Below are 12,791 nucleotides of genomic sequence, written 5' to 3' on the forward strand. Positions count from 1 at the left end.
AAAACCTTACCATATGTACTAATCCATTTTATACGATTTTCACAAGATCTATGCTAAGAAGTATGTAACTACAATTTATTTTTATGATCTTATTCAAAAATCTCCTCACTGAAAAACTCCTCACAAGATTTTAAATTATTTAGTTATTTTGGTAAACACACTTGGTGTGTGTGTGTGTATAAATCATATCTACACTCTAAATCAATTATATATAATATCTAAATCAATTATAATATATTTGTTATTTTATCTATATTTTATAAGCACAAGTGCATATTCAATAAAGCAAACTCTTAAATATTCAAACTTAATAATTCTGTAATTTGTAAAACACTTTATAATATAAAGTATAATAATTCATAAACCTTAAAACATGTAAAAATGTTTATCTTATATAACTAATCTTAAATTCACTGAAACTGTTATGAATTGTTCAATGTAAGGTGACTATTTTAATTGATTTTTTTATTGAGTGATAAACTACAGACACCTCATTGAATTTTATTCTTATCAGCAAATGCTTCCTCTGTCAATTTGTTATTCAATATTTTATAGCTGATAATATCTGAAAAAGATGCTTGCACATTTAGTAAAATCTTGGAATTTTAAATAGCTATTATTTTTATAACAAAACTAGAATTTGTGTAGTTAAATTCATCGAAAAATTAATATATAGTCTAAAGAAAAAATTATTTTGTTTTCCTTCAGTGTTCCTTTCATTTTATGTACCTTTGCCTGCTTCTTTTCCTTTCACCTAATCCCTTCCTACCCTGGGAAAACGCTTTAGATTCCTTTGCTGTCTCAGTCTTTTGTGAAAACTCATAAATAAAACATAATAATCTTTATCTATTAAACATGTTCAGTTATGAATAAATGTCATGTCTGAAAGCAGAGTTACCCCTCACCCAACAGATTACTTATTAATAATAACAGGACAAGAAATCGGGCAGACCCTGCCTTAAACAAGGTACCGAACTTAGTACCACCAGCAAGGAATCATTGTTGCTCTCCCTATAAACCACTGAGAAAGGTGTATCACCTATCTGACATCAAAAGAAAAAGGCTTTAGCCAGATCTCATCACGTGGAAATAAAGGAATAATCCACATTGAGAAATTCTGCAAAACAAGTAGTCTGAACCCTTCACTACTATAAATACCATATATGACAAATAGCTGGAGGAGTATTCTAAACTATGGGAGAACTAAGGGACCTAGAAACTAAATGTAATGTGTGAATCTTGATTACATTCTGAATTTAAAAATAAAATCTACAAAATACATCTTGGATACTTCATGCACATCTGTATGGTATGAGAGGAGACTAGAATACCAAGAGGATACCCACAGATATAGGATGAAGGTGCTAATAACTTCACACACTTGCCCTGGCCAAGAATCATTTTTTTTTTTCTCATCACTTTAATGATGTTGAAAAACAGATGGACATTATTCAAATTCCACAGTAGTTTGGAAAAAAGAGGAAACACTCAACAGCTCACTTTTTAAGTTACAAAACCTGCTTAAAAGTAAAGAAACATATTAATAATTATAGAGGCTGGTAGAGTTAATTAGATATTTAGCACATGTGCATATAAAATTGCATGAATATGTAAATATATTAATTGATCACACATAGGCATTTCATTCACATATGTATCTTTGGAAATAGCTAATCTTCTACTTTCCTAATCTTATAGATACATACTTTGAAGTTCTCTTTCTCTCTCTCCTTAATTCACAATCAGATGAATGGTCATAATTCCTGTGCAAGTAAACACTGGCTGATACTTAAGCCAAAACTGCATTTGTATATAGTAGATGATTTTGAGCATCATGTGAGTTAAAAAACTGAGTCAAAGTGCTTAAAATCACTGTTTGCCATTAATGAATTATGTACATCTTCACATCATCAATCTGTATTAATATATTTTCTAGATGACTGAAATTATTTTTTTAATAATGCAGTTATACATGCTACTTAACCATTATTATTATTCTCTCTCCTTACTGTTTAGGTTGTCTGGAACTAAAGGAGGACACCATTGAAAACCTCCTTGCTGCAGCATGTCTTCTTCAGCTTCCTCAAGTAGTAGAAGTTTGCTGCCATTTCCTCATGAAGCTTTTACATCCATCTAATTGCTTAGGAATCCGAGCATTCGCTGATGCTCAAGGATGCATTGAATTAATGAAGGTTGCTCATAGCTACACAATGGTAAGAAAACCTAATATTTCAATAACTAAGATATCTATTACCAGAGATTAAAATAAACTGTTATCACTGTATTGAACATTTTTTTAGTTTAACCTGAGTTTTGTATTGGTAACTGTATATAATGGGGTACAATGTACCCCACAGTATTTCATAATTTCAAAGTACAAAGATACTCTATAAAGGACTTCATTACTGATATTGGCTTTATTTACATTTTGCAGCACTAACATTTACATTCTGCAATTTACTCTGCAGCTTCTCACCTATGGACTGAGTTGTATCAATCAAAATTTAATATTGAAGTTTTAACCCTGTGTGATGGAAATGGGACATTAAGGCAATGATAGGGTTCAGATGAGGTCATGAGGAGATAATGCTCTTACAAGACACAACAGAACATTTGAGTATTTGAGTATTTCCTGGGAAGTCTGCACCAAGGGAAAATATTTAGAGATATATATTAAAAGACAGATATATTAAAAGGCAGATCTTTTTTTGGGGGGGATAAATTTGTCTTTCTGTATAATTTTTATCATGAATTTTAAGTGAATCAATGTAATTCAATAAAGATTCCTAATTGAAGACCATTTTCCATATTTGATTATTTATAATGTAATCAAATATAAAATATACAATAATTAAATATGTGCATAATTGTGTGTATATATATATACACAAATGCATACATATTTATGTAGGCCTGTGTATTTTAACAAATTTATAAAGATTATAAAAATTGAATTGTACATTTTAAACATGTGAAATGATGAGGCATATTTTTAACATCTCTGATCTAGAATGGGATATTAGGTTACTGTTTCATGTTCATTATGTTTCATAACTTATAAATAATCACCCAAAAAAGCACTTACTACCTGCCATATATTAAGCTATCTATAAAATGTCAGCCATTTTTGCTATTGCTACTTTTAGCACTATTAATGTTTTAACTGTCATCTTGAAACAATCAATTATAAAGAGAACTGTACTTTCCCTCAAAAGGAAGAATTTATTTAAGATTGATCTCATTAAGATTTAACATCATTACTTATTAAAAAATATTTTGAGAGTTAGCACCATATCAAATCATTAGTGAGAGTAAAAGTTTTCAAATTGTATTTCTTAGGTAGCATGTTAATACAATTTTGACTTGTTTTTTAATCTATTAAGCAGATTAGTATATTAAATGAAAATAAAGAAATGAAAGGAAGGAGATACATGCTTTTTAATTTGGCAGGATTTTTTTTTTCAAAATAATCCATGACAGATCATGGTGCTATTATTGAAATTTTATGAACCATATAAATGAGTGGAAACAAATACTTCATCAACTAAAATATCAAGTCCCAACTGCAGTCATTTAATCAAGCACATCTCTTTACAATTAGGAGCTGTTAGTTTAGCTAACCCAAACAACAATATGCCTCCATATCCACAGAGGGATGATTGTCCCTTCTGGTCTAGTTTGAAATTATTAATTTAGCAATAAAAATGTTTTTCTTGCAGCTGCTTAGGTTTCCTGCAATTTATCACACAATAATAACCTGATTTTTTTTAGACATTTTAAAATGCATACTCCACAGTAAAATATATTTCAAATGGAAAAGGAGAAGAATTCATGCTAAGAAACAACATTGTAAACAACTCTATCTTAATTTATTTTTGAGCCTATGGATGACTTGTTTGTGTGTCACATCTCTTGAAATTTAAGTGAGTTCAAATTCTTTTGGACACATGAAGCTCCTGTATTCTCCAGATGCTCATGGGTTACTGTTAAATGAAAAAAAATATACATACATATATATATGTGTGTATATATATATAAACTACTATAATAGCAAATCATTCCAGTTTTCCTATTACCTCTGGGACTGAATTAACTTCTTTATTGATTATGATTAGTTATTTGCTACCTATTTATTTCATAACTCTCATTTATTTTCTATTTATAATTTATTTGATATCTTTGTTACTATAAACATCGCTGACATCCAGATCTCCATTTGCTGCCCTTTCTATTTATATAACTTGCTACTTTTTCTTTGGAAATACCACTTATTTATTTGGTTTGGCTACTGATTCCATGTGAATGATTTTAAAATATATTAATGGGAAGGAGGTGAGCAATTTGGCATTGGTTCATGTGCAAAATACTGGAAAATTTTGATTGCAAGCTCCATATTAAGCAGAACTGTGAAATGAATTCTAAAACAGTAATTTAAACTTTGGCTGCATGAATATGCAGATAGCAACAAAATAATTGAAAGAAACAGTTCCCCTGTACCTTACTAGTCAGATTTCATTATGAGACTTGTGCTGAATTATAGGCATCACATTTTAAAGGCATTAGATAGTGGCAAGGAAAAGTATATAAGAATAACTAGAATAGTGAAGATCTTATAATTATGTCATATATATATATATATATATAACTATTGGGGCCTTTGACTGAATAACGTTGTGGCATGAAAATAACTGCCTTCATGTTGTTGATAAAATTAACTCATTAAGTCATGTCTAAAAGTTAACATTCAAGTGTTTCTGTTTTGTTTTTCATCTTAGTAGTACAATCTTTTGTTCAACTGGATATTGTATGAGAGAATAACATTAGATTTTATCTGTTTTGTGCAAGGATGGATGGACAGTCCAGAGTCTACTTCAGTTTTTCAAACTTTTGTTTCTCTGGGCTGTCTATTTCCATAGAGCACCACTAAAAATTCTCTCCAAGTTCATCTTCACACGGAGAGAAAATGCCTGGGATTGCATTTCCCATAAGTAAAAGCTTCCCAGGTGACTCTGAGCTAGACTTAACCAATGAAAAGCATTTTCACAAGATATAAATAGAAGAGAAGAGGAAATCATTATTCTCTAAGCACATTTACAGACAGATATGTGGACAGGAGGGAAATTGAAATAACTCTTAAGCAAGCTTCAAAATGATTTATTTAAATACTATAGACTGAGACACTTGATTGAAATATTTTGGAGATTCTTGAGGAATGGCCTGTACAGAGTGCTTTAGGGAACAACTCGACTGAAGGTTGAGATCATTTGTAGAAAATTACCTAATTTTAACTTCCAGAGATATTTTAATGACAGTTTAAACCTCCAATTCCCTGTCCACAATTTTTCTTAGATAGAATACAGGGTGGATTGTTCTTTTAATCCAACAATATCATTAACATATATCCCCAGACAGCAGGTACAAATGCCATACATTGCAAAAGAGTTCCCTCTCTTAAACATGGTTTGTGAGTTCCCTCTACTTATACTTTGCATGCGATGTTTCTCATCATTAAACATTCAAAAATCATGAATTCATTCATTTAACAATACTGTCTATAAATATCTTTCCAATCACACATTTTACTGTTACTACCATTGTTCACACAGCCCTAGACACATTCATCTTTTTTTGCTGTTTTTTGACTACTCCAAGCATGATATAGCTCACTCTTCTCTTTCCTGGAAACACTTTTCCAACATTTCTTTTAGTTAAATTTTACATTATTTATAACTTTACTTATTGATATTGAAGTGCCATCATCCCACATGCATGCCAGTGTTAAGACAGTATATATATGATTCCCATACTCAGGTATAGTCACTCTAACACTCCCACTACTGAAGAACCCATAGTCCCCTACGAATCCATTATGCTCTCCTCTCAATCTCACTTATTCTCATCCCTTCTCCTACCAAATTTTCATGTCCCTTTCTCCTTTGCTTCATTCAAATCTCTGTTCAAATTTCACCTCCACAGAAAACTCTTCTCAGAATATTCTACATAAACAGCAGTACTTCAACATTCCCTGTTCTCTTCCACTGTCTTAGTACCTTTACAGTGCTTTTTGGTTACCACTTTTATAATATATATTTGTTCTTGTCTGTGAGGCTTACATCCATGAAGGGCATGGTTATACTTCTGTAAACTTCTCCAAGTGTCTAGCTAGATGCTTTCCCATAGAGTTCCTTGTTGCATGAATGGTAAAGTGATTAGTATGGGTCAACTACTATGAAACACAATTGTAATGGGTATCTCTGGAGATAGGATGGTGACCAAATAGTCATATGTTGGGTTTAGAGTGAAGTTAAGAATGTTGAATGCAAATTAATTATGGCTATAAGTGGCAGTTGTATGTATATATACATGCATAGTTATAGATACAATAACTTCTGTAAAGGTTAATGAATGAACAAAACAGGGAAAGCCTCCTTTAAATAAAGGGGCGCTTACAGTGAGTTGTAAATGTGTAGGTGGAATTAGTCAGCTAAAGAATTGGCAAAAAAAAAAAAAGGTTTATGACAGAGAGAAATGGATATGGTGATGATCTGATGTTTTGGATGGAGCTTTGCTCTGTTTAAGGACATTCAAGTGTGATGACACATTAGGGAGGGGAGGAAAGAGAAGTAAATGATGAAGACTGAAACTTACTCAATTTTTGCAGGGTTATGGATTTGTTAATGAGTTAGTTTTTATACTGAATATAATAGTACATTATTGAAATTTTTTGAGCAAGTAAAAAACAAGGCTTAATTTTAAATCGGTCTCCAGATTACCATAAACAGGAGAATAAAAGAGAGATCAAGAATAGAGATTAATATTTCACCAGGGGTCCTTATTTATTGGGAAAGTGACAAGAAAAAGAGAATCTGGATAAATAGCTTCTGGCATTGTGCCTGATGCACTGCTTATCCTTACCAGTGGTACTGGCAGTGCAAACATGAGTAGTTTGCCTTTATTTATGAGTCAGACTTCTAATATCCAAAACACTACAGAACATGGATTATGACCACCAAAATGATGTGATAAACATGAAACAGATAATACCAGAAAACTCCAAGAGAATTTTGTTCACTATACTCTCAATTTCTGCCCAACAAACAGTATGACCTGACCTGTAACCTTACGATGTTGGCCCTGGGAGGTAGAAAAAGTGGCAGTAAGACCTAGAGGCTAACACACACCATGTAACCTAGAAAGCAGAAATCTCAGAACTGGTGTTAAAGCCTTCCAGAGTGTAACTTGTGCTCTTAAATAAGCCTGTGTATCATTCACTTGTCCTTGAGGGTCCTGAGAACAATGCAAGGAAAAAGAACAGACTTTACATGCTTTATCCATGGTGCTGAAATTTCTCATCATTTCTAGGTAAAACATGATTTTTCATCTTTACCAATAACCCTCCTAATAAAGCATAAATTAGTGTTTGCTTTGGGATAATGAGAGTAAAATAAAATTTTAATTCTTTTTGCCTGTCTCAGTCATCAAAATACAGTTCTCTTCACTTATATTTTTCTTCAGATCATTATGTGATACAAATTTTTTGAATGTTTTAGTACTTTTCTGTTATTCCTTCTTGGTATCTCATATACATACATGATCTGAATAACAAGGTTAATAATATATAAATATCTTCACTTGAAATTTAAGAAAATTTTACTTGCTTTTTTTTTGGTAAATTAGTAAGAATTAGAATTATCAGGGTGAGAACAATACATGTCTTAAAAGACAACTACAACTGATGTTTAATGATCACCACAAGCATTGGAAAGTCCAGGAAAAAGGAAGTACCTCTTGTTTTCTTTTGTTTTTGTATTTGTTTACTGGCTCTGCCACTAAATTTGATAACACAGGCAATTTCTGCTTGTGCTGTTAATGTACAGTATTTGCTAACATTCTTATCTAGTGATTAAGACTAGAATTTTATTTGAGGAAAGAAGTTTAAAATTTGAATGTTATTGTACGTAAGTCTAGTACAAGTGTGATATAAAGGTAATAATGAATATATTGATAGAAACAGATTAATAGATTGATGCAAAATAAATAGTATTAAAACAAATAATTATTTATTCATGTCATTGTAGTTTGACTATCTAGAACTTTGGAATTTTTTTTAGAATTCCTTAAGATAACCACAATTTCACATTCATATATGATAACTTAAGTAAACTAAACTTTATCACATATAGCCACAAATTTTTATAAGATTTTAAAGCTCCATTTTAAGCACAATCTATTTTGTCAAGTATGAATGTTCCTCAAATGTTCCCTTTTAGATTTTCGTATCCAAACTAGAGGATATTCTGTTTTTAAGCAATCCGTTCTCTTGCTTTATTGTTGTAAAGGTTTATAACAATAAGGATAATATTTATCTAATTAAGTTCTGTCATTAGTTTATTTTATCTTTAATTTAAATTATTTTGCCAAGTTATTTCTATATTCCAAAAATAAAATACAAAAAAATACAATTCTGTAAAACATACATATATACACATCTTCTACTTTAAAATATATGTTTTTAATGTTTTTTAAAGTTTCTGTTTATTTGACCTAACACTGTAGAAATAAATAAAGTTTTGAGAAGGGAACTAAAATTACAATAAATCCTATAACCACATATCTAAAAGATTATCATAGTAAGTTCAGCTGGTAGTCACTAATTATTGAATTATTTAACTCACTTATAGAATTGGTTTCTATAAGTACTATCCCTACATTAAAAGAAATGTCCAAAAAGGATTTCTTATGTGATATAAAAAGGAAAACCAGAAACATTTTAGCTCGTGTTTTTTTTTTCCATTTGCAAAGCAGTTTTCAATAAATTAAATCAATAATTTACTTAGGTGTAGCTGGAGAAAAATATTTGACTTTTATGTATATGAAAGGCTCACTTTATTATAATAATTTTCACATCATGAAATAATGTAAAATATTTATATTTTCTGATAGGGTAATGAATCATGTATTATGGCACTAATTTATTTTTATGTTACTCTCAAGTTTTTCTTTAATGCCATTTCTCTATTAAGTACTAGACTTTCATTTAGAAATCTTTAATAGTAATTTTTAAAGAATATAAAGTAGAGGAATCTATTATGGTTCACAAGAAACATGATAAATCAATCTGTGCTAGAGGGGAAATCCAGTCTGCTTTTTGCAAATAGGATACACAGAGGTAGGACAGATAATTTTCTTACAAGAATGCTTTTGGTGATTTATTGTAAAGCATACTCCCATACCCGAGTTACTCTGACCATATACACTGAGCTAGATTACATACTCCATGAGGTACAAAATTGTATCTGGTTTGTCCACTGCTATAGTCTTAGTTATTAAATACCTGATAAAATTGATTTCTATGTGATAAATTAGTGATACATATGATAAATTAGTTCTTACTTTAAAAACATGATAAATGATGTTTGGAAGACTTTGACAGAATTTCAAATATGCTATTGGTGTTATGTATACTACTGATATACATGTCAACAACTTAAATATGAAAATTAGTAAGTTAAGTATATCATATCTATCACAAAATAGTTAAAATATTTATAAAGTATCAAATTCTCCTATACTCTTTATTAAAATAAATGCATACATGATATATTCTTTATATTTAGCATTAATTAAAATCACTACCATTTTTTCATAAATGTTTTAACAGGTAGCAAATTCCTTCTACAGTGAGTTTATATTTTTAAGTAAATACTTAAATGGATATAGATCATATCCAGGATCTATATTTAATATTTTGAATATTTCAAATAAAAGTTATTCTTACTTAAATTTCATTTTGTTTGAAGGCCACCATGCTATTAAAGAATAAGTATCAAATCTGGTGCACTAACACACAAGTACATACTAGTGGAAGAATTAATATTGGCAGCATGTATCTTATTTATATGAATGATTACAAATCATATAAAATAACATTATAATGAATTTTTTTCTTAAAATAGTGGACAGAATTGACAAAGGTTTGGGCACTGAGATTCGGATATTGGTCAGAATGAGTATTTCAGCTGAAGTACATATGATTACTGCTTTTATATATGAGAGACAATGTTTATTTGAACAACATAAAAATTACACTCTAGTTGCCTTGCAGTTATTTTATTTACAGCTAGTAAAAAAAGGCTATCTTAAAGATCATGAAGTAAACACTTCTAAAGCAAAATGCACTATTTCTTTGGATGTATGTACACATTCTCTTGAATAATATCATGTTGAAAACCAATGTGAACTCAATATTTTTTTTTAGAAAAAGACTGTTGCTTCAGTACTAATTTTAAGTAGACTTAAAACTGAATAAAGGTTCAAGCCAGATATTATACTATGCTAAGTAAGTGTATAAGCCAATTTGCACTTTAATTGGATCTAAAGTTAAAGGAACATGAAACTATATGGGTAGAGGTGAAATTTATTTCCGCTCTAGTTTAACTCAAAATGAGTAAAAGGTGAGTATTGATTAATTTAGTTGTCTTTCTATTTTTACTTTCAGCTTATGAGAACAGCTAAATTATGATGAAATAGCAATAACAAAATGTAGAAGAAGATGCTTTTCAAATGAATATGTTGGAAACTGTCTAGAAGAAAACTGATATAGCTAAATTGAGGGTTTATTCTCTATCGCTGGTGTTTAAGAAATATATACAAATACTAAAAAGATAAGGAAACATCTGTATCAGCATTTCTTGCACATATTATCCTAAAGACATGCTTTTAATTAGTAAATGTAACAGCTAAGATTTTTATAAAAAAATTATCTCTTCCAGATCATATGCACATATACTTGTAATATACCATCATCTATCTGTTATGCTTGATATTTTATTCTTTTGTAAATTTCATACAGCATCAAATAGCTTAAATAAAATATAGATATAAATTAGTATGTCACAATTATTAGTTCAGATTTTTTGGTCATATCTGCTGACAGCTATCGCTTGAGGGTGCAATGCTATTCTTTCCTCCTTTCTTGAAGGAATATGTCGCAATTTACACTTTCAGAGTTATTCAGAAAGATCATGAGTGAGTTTTCATTAAATATTGAAAGCACAGTGCCCTCCCTGGTAGTGCAGCGGATTAAAGCACAACACTGCAAGCTAGCTGCAGCCCTTTCAGTGTGAGTTTGATCCCTGGCCGTCCTGTACTGCTCCCTACTCTGTCTCTGGTGAATCCTCTCTGCCTCACCTCTGGCCTGTACCCCAGTTCTATATGAAGACAAATCTTTACCAAAAAAAAAAACAAAACAAAAAAAAAAAAAAAACAGAAGTTCCATCCCCTCTTAAAAAATCCTAAAGAAAGCATGGTGTTTAACTGACAAATGACATAGTGTATATAAGAATCATCTGCTTCAACAAGTAAAAGGCATTTAGTGATTTATGATGGTTTTGTTGTTACTAGACTGAAATATCACTTGGTAGAGAAAACTATTTTTTACTGCAGCATTTAGAATCAAAATTGTACAGTTTGATGGACTCACTTGAAGTCCATCATAATAAATTGATACTATTTTACTTGTAAATCATGAATTGTTCTGAGAGTAATTGCTTTATGATGGCTTTGCCAGTGGTCTCATTTTTTTGGCTGTATTTGTTCAAAAAAAATCTGTTATCTTCTGGTTACTAAAGGAACTTGAAATTTCAACACTTTTTTGAAAAAACATAACAAAATGCATTGAAAATTATCACTTGATTTTTAGCTCTCTTTAATAAAACTGTGTCTTTGAGCAAGTCACTTGAGATCACTTTCATTAACTGTGAAATGATGACGTTTAATTGAGACCAAATTGGCCCCTGGTTGTCCCTTACAGCCTTATGATTTTTCCAAATATCTTGTTAAATGTGTAATTCTATGAAACAAAAGTACATTTCTTGATAATGTGGATAAATGCCTTTTTATCACTAGGTTATACAAATTTAATGTCACCACAAATAACATCATCTAATAACTTATTAGAGGCATGAATAACCATTTTCCTGCTTTGAAATGTGTTATGCTTATGGAAAAAAGCATACTGAGATATAACTCACCCTCCATGCAATTTATCAACATAAAGTATACAATAAAATGATATATATTTACAGAGTTTTTGCATCCATCGCCATAATCAGAACATTCCAGTCACTTCATAAATACTCCCCATATACTTAATTGTTATACCCCATCATTTCAATAAGCTCTTCAAGTATCAGGAAACAAAATCTACTTTCTCATTATATAGATTTCATTTCCAATTATGGGTATCATAAAAACTGAGTCATACACAATAGTGGTCATTGAAGATTGACTTCTTTAGTTTAAGATGTTTTTAAGGTTTTTATATGTGTAGCATGTTAGTATTGTTTATTTTTATTACCAAATAACATGATATTTTATGGATATTCCACATTTTTATCCATTTGTCCACTTATAGTCAGTTGAGCTGTTTATACTTGTTATTAATAATACTATTTACTATGTGGTAAGTTGTGAAATTTGGGGGAAGCTGAATTTTTGAAAGAGTAATTTCTTCATTTTTCAAGATTTTACCTATTCCTATTTCATCTCTTCCTAAATTCCTAAAAATTTTCATATGAAATTGAGGTTGCCTGTCAATTTGTGAGTATAAGTGAGCTGAAATTTTGATAGGCATTCCATTGAATCTAGAGTCAATTTCTAAAATACTGAAATCTTAGTTTTGAATATTCTGATCTATAACATGAGATACCTCTTTCCATTTACTTAGGTCTTTAATTTTTTTCAATAGTTACTCAGTTTTTAGAGTACACCTTTCACATTTGATTTTTTTT

General features: G+C 30.2%; 1 protein-coding gene across 1 annotated transcript in view; it reads left to right on the forward strand.

Moving 5' to 3' along the window:
* Positions 1–12,791, forward strand: part of KLHL1 (kelch-like family member 1) — a 215,918-nt gene that overhangs the window by 100,465 nt on the left and 102,662 nt on the right. The window contains exon 4 of the mRNA XM_004680304.1: positions 2,017–2,213. Within this exon, the coding sequence (XP_004680361.1) occupies positions 2,017–2,213 (197 nt within the window). The remainder of the gene's footprint in view (positions 1–2,016; positions 2,214–12,791) is intronic.

This window comes from Condylura cristata, unplaced genomic scaffold, assembly GCF_000260355.1.
Source record: "Condylura cristata isolate star-nosed mole 26May11 unplaced genomic scaffold, ConCri1.0 scaffold00010, whole genome shotgun sequence".
Lineage (NCBI taxonomy): Eukaryota > Metazoa > Chordata > Mammalia > Eulipotyphla > Talpidae > Condylura > Condylura cristata.